General features: G+C 42.0%; 1 protein-coding gene across 3 annotated transcripts; it reads left to right on the top strand.

The window, feature by feature from the left end:
- The first annotated feature begins 224 nt into the window (after window positions 1–224).
- Window positions 225–18,453, top strand: LOC135235940 (TPA-induced transmembrane protein). Of its 3 annotated transcripts, XM_064302013.1 has the most exons (10): window positions 239–914; window positions 2,060–2,137; window positions 5,779–5,874; window positions 6,946–7,005; window positions 14,845–14,995; window positions 15,762–15,907; window positions 16,543–16,613; window positions 17,493–17,674; window positions 17,962–18,002; window positions 18,270–18,453. In XM_064302013.1, exons 1-9 carry the CDS (start codon window positions 819–821, stop codon window positions 17,988–17,990), a joined length of 909 nt encoding a protein of 302 aa, XP_064158083.1. In that variant the 5' UTR covers window positions 239–818; the 3' UTR covers window positions 17,991–18,002; window positions 18,270–18,453. The 3 variants fall into 3 exon arrangements, with proteins under 3 accessions (XP_064158086.1, XP_064158084.1, XP_064158083.1); XM_064302016.1 differs by lacking the exon at window positions 5,779–5,874 and having other exon boundaries at window positions 225–914; XM_064302014.1 differs by lacking the exon at window positions 17,962–18,002 and having other exon boundaries at window positions 232–914.
- The last annotated feature ends 1,190 nt before the right edge of the window (window positions 18,454–19,643 follow it).

Below are 19,643 nucleotides of genomic sequence, written 5' to 3'. Positions count from 1 at the left end.
CAGTTGTTATTCCAGCCGTTTTATCATATTACCGACGATATTTACCTACTGCTGACTAGCTTGATCTTATGCGTCACACCCATTGTGATATGCAAGAGCACCAGGCAATGCATTTGTTTCTTCTGTCTTCAGCACGAAATACACAACCCAGGTGCACAGTTCTGTAAGGGCAGTTATGCATCTGGCTGCCCTGCAAGATTAGGAGAAGCCCGGGGCCCCCCGAATGCCATAGGTGATGAAACTGTTGTACATTTGTGGGACAATAACCCAGGTGAATCATTTACATTGAAAGACGTGTTGATGAGGCTTATTTAAAGGCATGCAGTCTTCCCGGCCCTAGTCTTGTCTCCCGATAATAACACCGATAGCGAGAAACAGCAAGCAAAAAACAATTGCCTGCAGATGACCTCTTTTCAGAAATTAGGATATGGTTTTGTGTTCTGATGGCAACACAGTAGTAAGGGTTTCGGTTTCATTAACAGTAACCCTCCACGGGGAGGAAATTTCTTTATAAGTAACCACGAACAACGCCTTAGTCCCTCCAACGAAGATTGCGAAACGCCTGTCACCTGGACTGGGACAAGAATGAACCGAAAGACGTCCTTTTATTTATGTTTTTAACATATCGTTTGTCGCTAATAAAGTGTTATAGTTTGTTTCGTTCCTTGTTTTAAGACAGATTATAAACAATATTATACGATGGCTGCTCATTAGGCAAGTTGACTATAGGTAAGCCGCGTACAGGAGAGCCTACTTTCTTCCGGGTGCATACTTTCCCAAGTTTGGGCAGTTATAGTTTGGGCAGGCTGTATGGAAAAATGAACGGGGACATCGAATTGCAGCACTTTCCAACGGAAACAGACGAGTCATTTGACAGGAATAATTTACAGAATGAACATGCTGTCAGGAACCAGGTAAGTCGTCTGTTTTCTTACGGCGATATTCCCTTTATTACTCCTGTCTTGATATGGTTATGGTTAGTGCGAGTCTTCATTTATCGGCCAATTCTCATTTTTGAACGTCTTTTCCATACTGCAAAATTCACAAATGTGTCTCTTAATGTACAAGTTGCCTGTCTCCCGCCTCTAAAAAGCGTCGAGTGTTGTTTTCATTAATAGAGCTGAGTATGAATTACGCCTGCTATGTTTGGTGTCTTGCTAACCAGGTATGTAATTGGCCTACGTCGAACTTTGAAGTATACATTAAATGATGCATTTAAAAAACGGACAGTTCATATGCTGTATGATTCAACCTATTTATCAGTGTTTATGTAGATTTATAAAACAGTTCTGGTCTAAGGACTGAATTAATATGAAAGACAAATGTTGGCATATATAGATATATATGAGAAAAATCCCCACGTATCTATACATTTTTACCGTGGTGTTTCGTGAAATAGGACCTTCTAAAGTGTCATGCCCTCGAGGAACTCAGTGGAATACCGTGTGGGAAGCCAGTTCTGTGTAGCAAGTACGGACAGGCTGGCCTAAAGTAATGGGGAGAATGAGCGCAGCGTGCTGTTGTCTCCGCACTGCGCGTAAAGTAGTGCCAGTAAAGTTAATCCGATCCACGTTCCTATTTATTTATTTATTTATTTATTTATTTATTTATTGTAGAAATACGTAGTTTTCCTCATTATCCTGGCTTCAGTTGAAGACCTTGACCTGGACCAGAGATCAGCCTCCTCTCACAGGCGAAAAGACCTGCTCATGTCTGTACAAAACGAAGGCAGCAAACATTGCACTTTGTTTAATTTGGCTCCCACTGAGCAGGAAAGCACTGCACTACCGCGTAGCAGCTCCAGGCCAGATGATTTCATCTTGGAAGCGGTGTTGTGTTTGGTTTACCTTAAGAGCAACTCGGACACACGCAATTAAAGTCAAAACAAGAGTGGTGCTGGCTCACGTTAAGGTCGGTAACACCACCCACTGGCAGGCATGTACATTTGCAGTCTCCCATTTTTACCTGTCCAGGTGTGTTTCTCCCTGTCCCATTGTCACCTGTCCAGGTGTGTTTCTACATGTCCCATTTTCACTTTCTCCACCTTCCTGCCTCCCAGGAAACAGCATGTGAGGACCAATCTTTTCATGATAAACCTGAAGCAACGGAAGAAAGTCACTTGCTGTCTGCAGAACAGGTGAGATGTTTTTTCACCGCCTGCAATTGGAGATGATCCGTGTTTTTTGGAACATACACCTTTCTTCCCTCCCAGTGGTGAATATGAAACAGTGTAACAGAAACTAAGCACAGCCATTGCCTTTAATTTTTTGCGTAATTAATGCCACAGTCCCAAATCTTCAAGAGCTATCTCTTCAAGGAATACCCCGCGCCGACTCCACATCCATTCACGTTCCCCTCTTTCACATCTTCCCCTATCTACCCTATATTACTCCTTTCCCAAAAAACAATCTTTTCTCTACCTTCCCTTCCTCATGTTAACTCTGGTGATTAAGGTTCACCTATTGCCAGTTATGGCCCAACCATTGCACTCGCATTAATCACTACTTGGGATGTTGGTGGTTTATGAATTCAGTCCTTTTCTTTATTTGCACCAATTGTAAGTTGCTCTGGATTACAATGTCAGCTGAATGCCTATGTAAAGTCTAGTGTTAAATGTAAATCTAATAAAAATCTAATGCAAATGTAAAGCTAATGAAATCTTTCAGTTGCATTTGCTCAGAAAGGTGATCTATGGAGTAGTTTGTGTAAATGCTGTAAATATTACCCCAACACACTTCAGAATAGGAAGGTAACCCTGGTTTGGAGGCCAGAGATGTCTCCACTTTTTAATGGATCCAAGCTTGAGAGAACAGTTTGATCGACAGTACGAGTCTAGACTTGAATATATGAATATCAGAGTTTGAATGGTGAAAAGTGATAATCTCTAGCACATCAATTCACAATAATTCATCCAGATATGCTATGGGTTTGGACGCATCTCTGGCTCCCCAGGACCAGGGTCACTTGCCACTGCTGTAGAAAAATCTACACATGGGGTTCCCTACCCTGTTCCTGGAGCTCTACCGTCCTGTAGGTACCCGGAACTTTTAGTCCCAGGAACTACTTTTTAAGGAACTAAAAGGTTCCTTCAGCCCATTGTTGTCTGCGTTTCCACCGCGGTCTAAAGTCCCGCGAAGATTAGGCAAATTAGCCCAATGACGTATGAAAAAGCGACGTTGTCGTCGGTCCATCTGTCCTATGATTTTTTCTGTAACCCCATACTACCACCGAAGTAGCCTACATTATTTTCTAATAACCGGGACAGCCCGGAGGGGTTTATTCCACTTATATACAACGGGTTACCAACAATGACTATATATGGTTACTTTTGTATTTATTGATTTTTATCGATTTAATCACCTGGAATTGAAATATTCTTCTGCAGCCGTTTGGGCATATTTTACCGTTGTCAAGCAAAACTGTCATTGGTAGTTGAACTTGGACCGTTGTTATGCAACAAATAGGATATAACAGGCCAATAGTCAGATTGTAACTGTTTTATATATCCTCTCAAACACATTCATTATGTTTTTATTCACTTTCATGTCTTGACATCCGAGGCAACAGAATGCATTCACATTTCCAATATAACTGGCAACAACAGCAGAAAACATGCACACGTTGTAAACAATTTGCTGTTTGATTACTTTCTCATCGTCAATTCCATATAGGCTAATCGCAAAATGACAAGAATAGAACGAAAACTCGGACTTGCGTGAAAATTTAAATTAGCAGTGGTACAGCCACCGTTTGCTTTCCTTCGAAGTTACTGCTAGCCGAGCAGCGAAGTGTGCCCTCCAGATGCGAACCATGCACCATAAATTAGTCCATAGTCTTCCTGGTCTTTTTGTGGAATTGAAGAATGGCAGAGTAAAATTACGGCAGTCTGAAAAAGCTAAAGGGACGATTACTAGAATTAACCTGTTATTTTACCCTGACAAAAAGTGCGGAAGGTGATTTCCAGTTTGCTTTTACTGTATCACCTAATGTGAATTACGCAGAACTACCGCATACCTCACATCTGTATCAAACGTTTTGAGTCAATTACAACGGGCTAACAAAGAAAATCCGGAAGAAAATATTCATCAACCGAATTAATCCGTTTGAATGTTTTGGTACGTAATATGCTGTCCCAGCATGAATGCTTAGCATTTTATAAAACGAATACTAAAGCAAGAAAAGAACAGAAGAGCACACGTTATAATTCCAAGACGTTGGCAGGCTATAACCACAAAAGTAGGCTACTGCGCCGCATAACATACAAGTTTGATTTCAAGTTATTATGAAAATAAATCGGTTTGCGGCTGCAGATTTTTTTAAATGGCGGTTGAAATGAAACACTGCAAGTAGTCGACCAATCAGAAATTTTCAGTGCTTGCGCCCCACCCCAAAGGTTCCGGTACTTTTGGAAAGTACTACCCCCCGAGCAGGGACTTTTTTGGGGGTAAAATAAAGCCCCCGGAACTTAATTTAGACCCTAGTTCCTGCGGTCGAAACGCACTGAGTTCCTCAAAAGGTTCCTAGTTCCGGGGTAAAGTTCCTGCGGTGGAAACGCGGCTATAGCGCACCTCATTCAACTGCTAGAGATCTCATTGTGCTGCTGATTTGTATAATCAGGTGTGGCAAATTAGGGTTCAAATGAAAACCAGAAAACCAGGTAGATCTCCAGGAACAGGGTTGGGAACCACGGATCAATGATGTGGGTCCAGTTGCTTTCTTCTTTGTCATGTTTCTTAAAAACTTGTATAAGGGGGTGCGCTCAGAGAACAGCCAGCAGCCCTCTCTTAAGTCGCAAACTTCCTGTTGTGTTTGAAAGTCACTGAAAAAAAACAACAGGAAGACACTCAGACATATCAGAAACGATGCCTTCGGCGAGTGATGGGAGAATGAGGGTTCATGAACCTGCGTTATGGGTGAAGCTCCTCCAAGCTGTCAGTCACGTAGTTGTTTAAACCAATTAAAAGGCATTGCACTCAACAGAAAAAAAATAAAACAGTTAATGGTTCAAATCAGTGAGTTACTGATCGCATATTATAACACTTCAAAATAACCCATTTTGGTGTGATGATTCCTCATTCTCTCCTCGGTGCTTCCGTTACATTCTCTGGTGCATTAGGATCTCAGGCCCAGCTCAAGACAGGGTTAAACACATATTATGTTTCTCAACTACCAATCAAACAGGGAGTAGCATTATTTGAGATCCTTGTCTTGGGTTAATTTGCGTTATTACGCCTCAAAGAATAGACTTGGAGTGTCTGGGGTCTGAGTCTTGCTTAGGTCCTGTCAGAGCTTAAGGCTTGTAAGAGGTGGCCTGTAGGCAGTGCTGTGATCATTATGGATCATCATACTGAAGCACCAGAAGCCACAGGAGTTGAGGGCGCACATTGTGAAAATTCTGGGGGTGGCATCGGTACCTGACATTTGGCTAGCCATATGCCAATGCAAATGAGTCTCTGTTTTGACATTGTAGCACGAATGCAAACTGCAGCCAGTTTCCTGCGTTCATAGAAGAAGCAGTTTTGGGCGTTCCCAGTATCCATTGTACTAGATGCCAAACAGGAAATGATACAATCGGCCTCCACTCTCGCCCATTGAAAATAGCAGCGTCCCGTCGTCCTTTTATATGTACAGTCCATGGGAACAGCTCACCAGGTCATGTGATAGAGCGAGGGGCCCACTGAGTGCTCAAGCCCAGGCCTGGAACAGTAACAGTGCAGCATGCACTGAGGGACCTGTTCTCCTCGTTATATATTTTAATGTTGTCATGTGTGTGCTCAGAATAATGGGGTGCACGGAATCCAGAGGGGAGGGACAGGAAAAAGAAGTTTTGTCATCGACGTCACTCTGGAGAAGAAGAACCAGCCCACTGAACCGGTAAAGAGGGGCCTAACTCTGGAGGGGGGGCAGGAGGATTTTTCTTTTAGAAACCGGCAGTCTTGGGTCTGTACAATTGACTCAGTTTTTGTGTGTCTTTGTACTTAGCATTCATAAACTTGTTTCTAATGAGAACTCTTAAAAACTATTATTATTAGCCTGTGACAGAATGTAGAGGAGCCCATTTTGAACAGACAGGGCTCTATAATCTTGACTGTACCTCAGAAAATTCTGCTGCTTACAAGAGTCTTTTCATTACCTCTTGAGAAATAAGTCAGATTCTTGTGTTGGGATTACTGTACTCTGAACTGTTTCTCCCAAACCCCCCTCAGGAGAAGTGAAGAGCAAGGGCATAGATCAATCCTAGACAAATCACAGACAATTTGAGAAGAACAGAAGAAACATGAGAAAAGCAGGAGTTCTCATTGATTTGATTCTGTGCTGATAATGTTTTTCTCATGGGTTTCTCTGTGCGGTTATTTTATTCAATTCAGAAAAATAAAAGTGAGAAGTGAGAGTAAATGAAGAACATTGTGAGAGGTAGTGAGACAAGTGAAGGGTCATTCACAGGAGCGGAGAAGCATTGTCAAAATCTCACATTGGTGTTGAATGGCGCTCATTTCAGTCTAGGACAGGGAGTCCGATCCTATCTGAAAAGGGCCGGTGTGGGTTTTTGTTTTAGCCCAGCACTACGACACCTGATTCTACTTATCAAGGTCTTGATTGAAATCTACAATTGGTTAAACAATTAAATCAGGTGTCGCAGTGCTGGGCTAACACAAAAAACCTGCGCCCACACCAGCCCTTTTTGGATAAGATTGGACACCCCTGGTCTGGGAGAAGTAAACGGGATTAAGAAGAGCAATAGTGACCAACCCTGTTCCTGGACATCTACCGTCCTGTAGGTTTTCAATTAAACCCTAATTTGGCACACCTGATTATACTCATTAGCAGCTCAACGAGATCTTCAGCTGTTTAATGAGGTGCGCTTTGTTAGGGTTGGAGTGAGAAGCAGGGTCGGTTACCTCTGGTGAAGAGATCTTATTTGTTATTTTCTTTTCCTCTGGACAGGAACCCGTGACCCCGGTGCCGGAGAGAAACAGCGTCTCAGCCCCAGCCCTCCAGGCCACCGTACGTACTTTTTGTTGTTGCTCAGCACTTAATTGACCAATTAAAGCAGCTGATTACACGGTTAATTCACCAAAGAATGCGCCTGGTACTGATGTTAAGGTGAAATGTGTTCGCAGTGATTGCGGTGTTACTCACAAAAGCCAGCTCCACACTGTCGTGTGTAATTTATCGCCTGTATCAAGGTAGCTGTTGGGGCAATCAGCAAAATAATTACATGATTGCATACAAGTCATTTATGTCTTATGCATTCTCCTCAGTGCTCATTAATAACCCACCTAAAAATAGTGGCTTTGATTGGTGGCTCATCTATAATTAGCAAGCGTGTACACCTGTGGTGATACTGCAGAGTTGGGTATATGAGACCGACATCAGCCTACAACGCTGTCTCTTGTGTTATCTGACTCCTGCGCCGCTCTAAAGAGTCTGGAATAGTTCCACTCAGAGCCTTGAGCCGATATCCTGTGTGGGCCATTTCAAATATTGTATAGACTATACATGATTGGGGCTGAGTGTCTGTTTTGTGTGGATTCTGGCACATATGGGCATCGAAGGAAATGAACTAGCAGATAAATTTGAAAAACAGGCAAGTAGAAGGGCACAAGTGGACATCAAAATAGACTATGGAAAGGAAGAGATAAAGAGTATAGTTAAAAATGAAACTAGAAAAAGTGTGGGAAAGGCAAGGGGATGAGGGGAGGACAGGATGGCAATTTTACAGCATATAAAAGGGAGTGAACTGGAAAGGTGTGAGTAGAAGGGAGGTATTATTACTATAATGAGATTTGGACGCACAGGATTAAACGGCACGCTACATTTAATCGAACAAACATCAGTGGAAGATGTAACCATTGTAATATACAAGAAACTATCGAATATGTTCTGGTTAATTGTCCGAAATATAATAAAGACAGAGAACAACAGGTCAGAAAACAGTCAAATCGTTGTGATTCTCCAAAAAAGCTCACAGGATCGTTGTTTTAAGTACTTGTTTCACTTCCTAAAAAAATATTGGCCTTTTCTACAAAATCTGAACACAACACTTTCAATAATTAGATGTAGAATGCAATAAATGACCCAACCCACAGTCCAGTTCAGAACATTGTGGTAATGCACCAAAACGCTGTTTGCCAACCACTATAAAACTTAAGAACAATGCTGTTTCAATGATATGCTGAAATGGGTCAATCTTTTAGCCTTATCATGGAACCCAGAGAGTCCAGCTCCTTCCTGAATGTAGTTAGGGATACTTTAGATCTGTGAACCTTGGTTTTTAAGGGTTGAAATGGAAAAATCAATTTATATTTAAAACGTACATTACTTTGTGCCCTGTGATATATTGGCGGCCTGTCCAGGGTGTATTCCTGCCTCTCGCCCAATGTATGCTGGGATAGGCTCCAGCACCCCCTGTGACCCTGCCCCAGGATAAGCGGGTATAGATAATGGATGGATGGACTTGTATTACTTTTTTCTTTCTCCCATGAGTTAAATACTCTTTATGGCCTACCTGAAAAGAGAGAACCTGTTTGGTAGTTCTTCCCTATTTAGCTTGTACCCCCGTAGTGATTGGTGTACCACAGTTTTTGCTGATGAAGGCAGTTTGCTGAAACTTTGAATTTTTTAGCCTCATTTACACTGAAAACAGTGTGGGTCTTCCCTCAGTATCATTACTGAATTATTTTTATTTGTGCATCTGTTTTGAACTCAAAGGGCTGTTGGAAGATTGCAGTCAGTTAAATTTTCAATGTATATTAGATTTTTTATTTGCTGTCGCAAGTTAAGCACTTGTTAATTTCGCTGAATTCAGTCTTCACTAATGTTTTTGTCTTATCTTTGCTAAAAAAAATAGTTTTTTGTAATTGTAATTACTGAGTTCTTAGAGCTAAGCAGCTCTGTTTTTAATCCAAAGAGCTGAAATATTGTGATTAAACTTTTTATTTTAAATGTATTTTTTTCCTGTGTTCCTCTATTCCCTACCTGGAAGTGGAGGCTCTCACGTGTAGTCATTCTCTAATTGGCTTTTACCCCTGTGGTGATGCTGTATAGTTGGGTATATAGGACTGCCATCGTCATACAAGAAAATTTCACTGAATGTTGAAATGTTTTTTTTTTTAATCTCTTAGCTTCATCTTAACTTAAACCTAACTGAAACCACTAAGTGTTAAAACTCCCTGGAAGTTGCTAGTGAATTCTTTAAAGTTGCCTGTCTATGTTTTCAACCCACTCATTTCTTTTTGTCCTAGTGTCAACAAGTTAAATGCATTTTATGTACCTGTGTGAGACAAACTGTCAATCTATTCCTATAACTCTAGAACTATTGCATTATTGCAACTGCCATGGGCAATGCATTTTAAAGTGTGCAGTTTACTGCACTCATGTTACCATTGTTTCCTTTCGTTTTTAAAAATGTCATCTTTATTTTCCATTTAGGTTGCCTTGCATGCTTCCTATCACACCACTTATGTTACATTGTGGTTTCACACCTTGCCTTTCAGCTTTGAACGCACGTCAGGCCGCACACGTAGATAACCACTGAGCCGTGTATGCAGGTGGAAGGTTTGCAGGCATGAGAAGTTTCAGCATCATCTGAAAAGAAAGCTTCGGTGTGAGCTGATGTGCTATGCTACTACAATGAACGCCTCCCAACCGTTATAGTAGCCATATGTGCGGAGATCGCGCTGCTTCCACCTCTGTAAAGTCAGATTCGCACAATTTTCCCTGACATAATTCCAAGCAGTTGGCTACAGTTATCTCACCTCACTTGTTGGGGATTTAAAGGCGAACCTTTGCCATCCAGGATGAAAATGAAGGTTACTCTAGGTGCAATCCTTGACCTGTTGCAGGCTCCTGTCTGGCTGATGTCGCCTGAACCTGCTCAGAGTCTGCAGTATCTGCACACAGTTTTTGTTACCATACCAGGGTTGGGGTGGGTTCAGGTTAATGACCGTAAGCCTGTTCGTCAGGTTATTGCAACAGTAGCTCCTCCCAACCAAGCAACAGGCCCAGCCGGTGAGGCAGCCTGTGGAGTGTAGACACCCCAAACACTTCCTGCCCAGGTGCTCGCTAAAGAAAGTGGCAGGAAACTGCTTTGTTTTTTTTTTTTATAGAAGGGGGTCATTTGCTTTCAAACAGCTACATAGTGGTTAGCGCTGTCGCCTCACAGCAAGAAGGTCGTGGGTTTGAACCTTGGCTTGGGGCCTTTCTGTGCGGAGTTTGAATGTTCTCCCCGTGTTCGTGTGAGTTTACTCCGGGTACTCCGGTTTCCTCCCACACTCAAAGACATGCATGTTAGGTGCACTCCTGCAGTTGCCCTTGACCAAGGCACTGGCCTCAGAACTGGAGTTGGTCCTTGGGCGCTACACTGTGGCTGCCCACTTCTAGGTAACTAAGGATGGGTCAAATGCAGAGGACAAATTACCCCACATGGTTCAATAAAGTATATCTTCTTCTTCTTCTTCTTCTTTGTGTCACTGTAAGATACAAGGTTTTGAAATAACTTTGTAGACCTAGATGGTTAGCGACTGTCAAGTCTTTTCACTGGTCAAGCAAAGCTGAAAAATCCCCAGTGTGATCTTCAGCAGAGGTTAAGTATGGCCATTTCATGATCCCCACCTCTGTTTTGACCACCAATCTTTTCACTGCATTTTTCTACGCTCTTTGCCCAGATGGGCAGGGGTGTTTGGAATTGCAGAACTCCTGAGGTCTATTAACGTTTGCCCAGTGCCAATGTTGGATTTTTATTTGCCCAGAAACACTATCACACTGATGCAATTTTTATTTGCCCAGACACACCATGAGGCAGCCATGTTGCTGATGCAATTTGTCAACACACGTGCAAGAAACCTGGCTGTCCTTCAGCAGCTGTGGAAGGTTCAATGACCCAGCTCACCACCCAGAATAAGCTCATTTCAGTTTCTATAAGCATATAGTTCATTTGTATGTAATGATCTAATTCAGTGCTAAATGATCTGTTTTGTTGCCTGGAAAGATGTTTAAACGTTGCTAAACTTAGTGCAGGATGTTATTTAAGCACTTATATTATCAATGGTTTTTTGAACCCAATAACCTGTGCATCGAGGTAAACTATAATGTAAATATAATCCAAATAAATAATTCTAATGGTGCTCTCTGAGATATGTTTGCCCATTACTTGGCTAGTTTTAAAGGGTACCACTCCTTGCAGTAAATTATTTCTTTCTTCATAACTATTATACTATGTAGCTCTAACTATCAATATATACTATAATACATCACATTATATGTAACACAGCTCCTTGGCATGCTTTTATTAGTTTGATATATATATATATATATATACTGTTTCTAGTGAAACACTTTGCCAGCATCTCACCTCTCCTGGCACTAAATTAGTCTGTGCCCCTGGTTGATGTCCCTCCGAAGTACACGAGAAACATAAGATTGTTTATTTTTAACATGCCAATGCATTTTGAAATAACGTGCATCATACATATGAATGACCTTATTCATGACCCTATTCATATAATAATGATGAGGCATTATGCATTTTGAGTGCATTCATGTCAATTGTTGTACAGTATGCAGGCTCTGTCAAGTATGCCTGATAAGGTAAATTCATATTGGACAATTACATGTATCCCTTTTCTTGGAATACAGGCAAGTTTCTGTGCTTTTCATATAAATGTTGGCCAGAAAGTACCTGTGTGTCCTGCAGGATATTATGCTTGTTTAGCCCTTTGAAGAGTAAGTCTTTGGAATGTTATTTTTTTTTCTTCTCAGTTATAAATCTGTGTTCTAGAACTCCATTGCTTTCAGTTAGCAGTAGTGATTTGGTACATCAGCATTAGAATGTTCAGTTAAGAACGTGCTAATCACACGTTTATGATCTCACGCCTTAAAGTGTTAGGGTTAGGTAAGTGAGTTTGTATATGATTAACTGTATCATTTAGCATCTTCTTTCAGTCTTTGTCTTCTTTGTTACTGTTAATTATGCCCTGATCTAAAACAGGAAACTGCCTTGCGCATACTTGCACCTGATTGGCTGGTCTCTGAATGCCCAGTCTTCTAGAATTGTCAAGAATGTCCTGCTTAAAACTAGCAGCATTAATGTTTTATATTTGTTATTGTAATCTGTGCTGCTTCATAAATCATGCACCTGAGATCACATGGCTTTCTGCTATTCATTAACAAATTAGTCTACACTATATAATCTGTACACGTACACGTACATGTACATGTCTAGACGTTTATTTAAGGGCATAAGATTAGGGCTATTATAAACACCTGCTTTATTGCTACTGTGACCTTCTGTGTATTGATATGTGACTATAAATGACTCAGAACGATAGGAGCTAGAGAACGTTTCAACGCTAATGTTCCGATTCATGCCATTGTCACGCAGGAATGTTGTAACCCACCATTATCATTGAGATAAGATGGAGCGCTACAGTTCATGTGCAGTTCACAGCTAAAAGCTGGATCTAGTTTGTTTAAAGTGGTATCGCTGAGTTAAAGGTTGTTATCCTAAATGATTTGGATTTCACGGCCCTCAATTGTCATACTTACAGTGTTTTTTCTCCATAATGTTATTTTTTAAATCTGATTTACAATACGCTTTTATGTTAAAACCTCATAAAACCTTACACAACAGCTTTTTATTTGAAGTCTTGAAGGCTTCTTTTATACAGCTGTACCACAGAGTGTCCTACCATCTTCTGATGATTATATTGAACATTTGAAGAGTAGGTTTTTTTTGGAATGTTTTTTCAAAATTCTAAGTTAGTGTTCTAGAACCCCATTGGTTTTAAATTTCTAGTAGTGGTTGTTACTTCAGCATTAAAATGTTCAGTTAAGAACGTTCTAATCACATGCAGTGTTTTTTGATCTTTCATGTTAAAGTGATAGCAAGCAGACCAGGGTCGCATACATATTGGAAACACTTCAACACTTTTAGTGACTGTACAATTAAAAGACACTTTGAACTAGTGGTGAGAATGTTCTCTGAAACTGCACTAACAGAAGTGTATTACTGGTCATATAAAAGAAGTACATTTTTTTTTATTAGCTGCGACCGCAGCTCTATAGCTCCGTCTGTCGGTCAGTTGGTTGGTCAGTTGGTCGGTTGGTCCACAAAAGTGTCCCACCCCGTAGCGGCCACAGTTTTTGCCCCAGGAGGCTGAAATTTGGCACGGAGGTTGGTCATGACCGAAGGTAGAGCTGAGTAACTTTCAGGCCGATTGACCTGAGGGGGCGTGGTTATGGGCGTGGCCTATCACAAAAAGGCGCATAACTCCTGAATGGATTCACAGATTTGCACAAGATTTTGTGGAAAGGTTGGTCATGAGCCAAAGAAGAGGTCACGTGTTTGTGTGAGGGTGTGTGCGTGGATGCATGCGCGTGTGCGGTCGCAGCTATTGCGGATTTGCGCTTGTTTCTGAATGTTGGTTAAAATAGCTGTTCCTTTTTACAAAAAAAAAAAACACGAGTGACCTGCAGGAATTTCACTGGCCTCTGAAGGGTTGCAGTACTTTCGTTGCAGGCATCGACGCGCGTCTGTTAACAGGACTAGACTACAGCGGTTCTGTTTCCCAGCATTCAGGTCTGAGGGGAAAACCGGTCGCTGATTTGGTTTACGGAGAAGCACCTGTTATTTCAGCCCGGCTCTTTTTTGCATATTAACAAAAAAGGTCACGGCATCTCCTACGAGAGAACTGGACTGACCACATTCTCCCGCATATTCAAATGGACCCCATCATGCCCTCGTCTACCTCTATTGTTCTCTGAAGTGCCCATCTCCACTTTGTTACCTTTGATGTGTGTATCCTCAGTGGAACATCCTTTCGCCACTTTTTTTTTTTTTTTAACCTGTTACTGCTACTGGAAGAGCCCTTCTGTACTATGCCATTCTGTCACTACCAATCCAATGGAGCAGTTGATCTCAAGTATGGTATGTGCTCTTCTCTCCAACAATCTCTGCATAGGGATTCTTCTCTGTTTTATGTATATTTATACGGTTGTTATACATTTTCTCTTTTGATGTTGAACATTTTTAGAATTGTTGGCTACAATTATTGGCTAATTAAGTTATGAGTGGGATGAGCGAATCTATCTCATCTTGAACTCTGCTCTGTAGATTTGTCGTTTTCAGACTACAGCAACTGCAAGGCTTCTCTGTGACATCAGTGTTTTCTGTATATTTACATGATTTTTATTTATTTATTTATTTATTTATTTATTTATTTATTTATTTATCGAGAAATTTAACATTTTTTACATTTTGTGGGTAAAAAAAATTGCATGACTTTTATTAAACGAGTTAAGAGTTAGATGAGCATATCCAGCCTGTCTTTATCTGAAAACTGTAGATTTGCTGTGATTTTCATACTACAGCAACTCTCAGCCTAGTCTGCTGTAGGTCTGTACCGATCTCAACTGTGTCCTTTGAGCATTAGGCAGATGCTTATATCTCCAGTTACTTACACCTTATGTTTTTACGCAGAGTCAGTTTTTACCGCTGGGTTTATGTGCTAAATCAGCTCAGCAATTGTAGTGCCGCCCTTGGGAAGTAAGCCTGAAACCTCTTGCTAACAAGACCGGGGGGGTATTTCATGATTACAAGGTTGCTGGATAACTACGCTGAGTAAAACCCGGAACAGCTCTTCTTTCTTCTGTCCATGTTCCAGATTTGGGAGGGTTCTGGGGTTTTACGGTTATCCAGCTAATTCAGCGATCCTGCTTCGTGAAACAGGGCCCAGCTCACCCCTGTGCTACTGCACCTGCCCCCCCTCACCCCCCCCCCCCCCCCCGTGTGTGTATCGCACCCTGAGGAGTGCCTGTCCTAAAACCGTGTGGTCTTCCTCATAGGCGGAGTCCGAAAATGCTTCGGGTGGAAAAGACCTGCTCGGGCGCCTGAATCGGAAGGTCGTGTGGCGTCTCAGGCTGTGGATGATCATCGCCCTCGTCCTCCTCGTGGTCGCCATCCTGGCTATTGTGCTGGGTCTGGTCCTCTGGGAAGGTAACGGGGAGATCCTGTGACTGCTGGACGTTTAACTTTTGAATGCTTTTGACGCCTCTGCTCCTTCAGGAAGGAGCCAAACGGCACACAGTGCAGCGGCGCTTTCTCGCTCAGCGTTCAGCGGGACCTTTAAAACGGTCTTCACAGCGTGACAGTGTCTTACGGAAGAGTCTGTGGGCAACCTGCTGAAACCTCATTTCATCAAAGCATAATTTGCTAGTACTAGCGAAACTATTTTCGCGCCCCGTTTTGTGAAATAGTGTCGCTCTGTGGTGTCGGATTCACACAAGTGGGCATTGCATTGAAGAAATGTGTGAAATTTTGGTGATGGGGGGAGGGGTGCTATTCAGATTGTTGACGGGCGGCTGCTATTTAGATTGTTGACGAAGGGGAATGGTTGTAATTCTAGAGAAACACAGCCTGAAAGCATATACTGTACAACAAATGTAAATGATTACCTGAAAGTAGGAGATAAAAAAAAACATCCAATATGAGAAAATATAGCCCAAATTATGACTACCCGCCCAAAGCCATTTTTTCCCAGCACAATAACATAAAAAAGAAAAGTAGCCCAACTGGGCAGGAATCCACCCACTCTGACAACACTGGTAATATATTAGTCAGGCTTGTGCTATGTCAGTGGGGGGGTCACATAGGGGTGTAGTTCCATGTACCTCTTCACTAGAAGCGAACTTCCTCTGAAATTTACTAGGTATTATGATTATTATTTGCCATAGTGATATTATTCATTGTTCCTGTTTCACAGTACTGTATGAGGATGAGGATGACAAGTTTGACCGCGAGTCATTTGTGGTTCCGCTGTTCTACAACGGCTCCCTCGGGCTGGTCAGCCAGGACGTCCCAGAAGGCCTGCTCACGTCCAACCAGAGCCGGGCCCTCATAGAGAAGGAGGTCTGTGCCATTATTTTTTCCTACTTCGTGATATTTCCCTACCCTAGCAAAACGTGATGTGTGTGTGGGTTTCGGAATTGCTACCGTGTCACATTTTGTTACCTTACCTGCATTTTGCTTCTTAGAGACCCCTCAAACTAGGTGGCATGATATGTTCATCTCATAGTTATCATTACATTTTGCTTCTCTGAGACACAGGCCAAAAATCCAGCAAGTTAAGACTCAGTTTTGTCAAAGAAAAGAGCAATTAACCTTCAGGTATAAGAACATGTCAGTAAGGTAAATGTAGTTACTGTGTCTGTTAATAGAAAAATAACATTGTATGATAATACTTCTAAAAAAAAAGGGGTCTCATCACTGTGGGTTGTGGGAAATATACTGTATATCCTTTGGGAGGTTTCCACATAAACAGGAAAGTTAAATTTCACAGTAAGCCATTCTCTTGTGTGGAATCTCCCACATCTAGAGGAGTGTTTGACCACTGTCTGACTAAGTGGGCCTAACGTGGGACAAGTCATGTAAAGGGTTTGTGTGTTTGCAGTGGGCCAGGGAGGGTGTACTTGGTGTAAGACTGGCGACTCACTGTTAAAAACCTCAGCCTCTAGTTTGCTCTCTTCTCTACTCCCGAACCCTAGCTCTACAGCCTCTACAACAGCTCCCCCGCTCTCGGACGCTACTTCTCCGGCGTGGGCTTGACCACCGTCAGGTGAGAGCCCCGCCCACCCGGACACCCAGCCTCTCATTCCACAGCACAGAGCCCGACCCTAGGGTTTTGGTGAGACTAACACTACACAGCCAAAAGTATGTGGACACCTGACATCCAAAATCTCATCCAAAAGTATGCATTAGGCATTAATATGGAGTTTGTCTACCCTTTGCTGCTGTAACAACCTCCACTCTTCTGGGAAGGCTTTATACTAGATGTTGGAGCATTGCTACAGGGATTTGCTTCTATTCAGACAGAAGAGCATTAGTGAGGTTGGGCAGTGATTGGGGCGATTAGGCCTGGCTCGCAGCGGGCTTTCCAATCGATCCCAAAGGTGCTAGATGGGGTTGAGGTTAGTTTTTTCTGTGCTTTTTTAACGACAAGTTCAATGTGAAGGAGAATAATATTTACTGTAGTTTGGTCAAGCACTAAAGCCCAACGTTGCCGCAGAGCTTTTCTCAATGGAATGAGCTTATTGATCACTAAAATAAACTTTCTGTACGATGCTTGTGAAGAAAAAAAACCAAACTTTTATTTGTAAATGTACTTTTTTTGGCTGGACCGCAACAGCGGGGCCAGCCCTACAAACGCAAATGTCTGTGACTGAGTGAGTGACTCAGTGAGTGATGAAGTTACACCATTGGTCGGCCGGAATACGTGTGTTAAGTCCAGCCATATATTTGTGAATTTACATGACTTGTAAACCCAAGTTAAGGCCAAATTATAATCAAATCCAGGTCTAAATATTTTATTTGACTGCTTGTGACTACTGTGTGTAGAGTGCAGGCCTTGCTTTTAGAGTCAATCACTCCGTCCTATGTTTGGAGAGGGTAAGTGGACGTAAGTTATCTGAGGGGTAAACTGATGACCCGTCCTTAGGAATGGCAGTGTCACGGCCAACTACTGGCTGAAGTTCCTGATGCCCCAGGAACACAAGCAGCTGCTACGCTACACCCTGAGCCGTGAGATGGTGTACAACGTGCTCCGTCAACACCTCTACGACCAGGAGCCCGGTACCGGACCGCTGCTTTACATCGACCCTGCCGCCATCCACATGGAGGGTAAGGTGCTTGGGTTGAGCGGAAGTTTAAAAACTGCACTCTTCTCATGACAAACTACTGAAATAAGCAGCTGTACCACCCTGTACCCTTTTCATGTTAAATTGCTGAAGCTAAGCAGCCATACCACCCTGAACTCTTCTCGTGTTAATGTTGTGTTATTATAGTTTCAGCAAGACCTATTTTTTTATATTGTATATCAGTGGTAACCATGACTAAAAATGGGTCTTTCAGTATTTCGCTGGGTGTTGTATTACCCTGACCTTTGACTTTATGGTGTGCCACTGCAGGTGGGAATGGGACATTAATCAGTAACTGAAACCTGGCACAGGTGGGTACACCTTCCATTATTACATCAGTGTAAACTTTGATATTCACCTGATGTGGGAAATCAGTTTTTCTGTCTGCCTGACAATAACTGCGTTCCAGTTCAAACAAATTCACGCCAGGAGCCAGTAGGGTAGAGAGCTAGACTGGAGGGCACTTCTGTCAGGAGCCTGTCAAAATTTTTTGAAGAACTTTGATTATTGTGTGCGTGTTGAAGTTTGCACCTCAAACCTCCAGACTTTAATTTCAGCTTAATTTTCCGCTCTCCCAGTGAAACTCCTCGCTGTCAGGTGAAAAGAAGCCGCTGGTGACTTCACGTGTATCGGAGGAGGCATGTGGCAGTCTACACCCTCCCCAGACCGAGAGAGGATAGCGCATCGACCAGGACTGTGGCTGGTCCACACAGGGAATTAGTATAACGACTAAAATTTGGGAGAAAATGGGAGAAAAATGGCTTGAGAAGCTTGAGAAGACCCTGCCCAGCTTTCACAACCTCATCCTGAGATCACTAAGACCATTTAACCCACTCAAGGATGGGTTTGTTCCCGAGGAGGGGGGCAGTGGTGTCACTGTCGTCTCCCAGAATGCCATGGTGTGAGTCACACGTGCCAACACCATATTCTGTATTTATCTGAACCTTCCGAATTGGTGGAACATTCCAGATTTATCTACCAACTCCATGCCTTGATAGACATTCCAGATTCATCAGAACACTCCAAACTGCGCAACCAAGTATGTCTTTTGTGAGCAGCTGGGTTTGAAATGAAGTCTCCTGTTTATAAAGCCTCCGGTTTGAGGTTTCTAGCTTTATGTGGACTGCATTTATACAGATCAAGCCAATCACTGACCAATGGACAGTGTTTAAAAAAAAAAAAAAATGTTTTCATTCTGTTGGGGTCTGTATTGCAGTCGTATGAACGTAAAAAGGGAACTTTTATGCTGTGCAACCCAAATCATTATTTATTATCATTTTTAATGGTTTCATACACAAGTTTGTGCCTTTGATTTGTTGTGAACATTAATGAATGAAAGTGCAATTGTTTATTTCTTTCTTTACAATCCCCGCACATTGATTGTTTTGCACTTGACTTTGATAAGTTTTTAATGGTTGTCAGAATGAGTATGTTATGAATTGTCACTGTATTTTTGAATTTTTTTATCTGTAAAAATTATAAGGAGGGTGTGGACTATAGATTTCTACTTAAGCGAGGACCAAGCAAAGTGTCATTTGGTTTATGAGGCATTTCATTCAGTGTACACTAGAGGGCGAGTTTCCTCGATTTGTTCTCTTCTACCACAATCTGGTCCTGAGCTAAAGAGGTTTATTGCAGGGATTTCATTGCTAAAACATTGCCTGGACATGAAATAAATGTCACACTTTGTGTATGATAATGATTGTCCAATCATCTTGCATGATGTCATTATTTGTCTCCTTCTGATTTTTTTTTTTTAGTTTCCCCACAGCTTTGTTCACTTGTATTGGTCCAGATGAGTCCAATTAATTCAATCAAAGAAGCAGCAATAAAGAGACAAAGTGCATTGCTGCTGACATCACAGACATCACACTCCATGCAGCCCATAGAGTAAATCAATAAATAAATAAACAGCAAGTTGCATGCAATGTAAAAACATTTTATTAACATGA

This window comes from Anguilla rostrata, chromosome 12 (assembly GCF_018555375.3).
Source record: "Anguilla rostrata isolate EN2019 chromosome 12, ASM1855537v3, whole genome shotgun sequence".
Taxonomy (NCBI): domain Eukaryota; kingdom Metazoa; phylum Chordata; class Actinopteri; order Anguilliformes; family Anguillidae; genus Anguilla; species Anguilla rostrata.
Note: the sequence above shows the minus strand (reverse complement) of the source record. Positions and strands in the feature narration are given on the sequence as shown.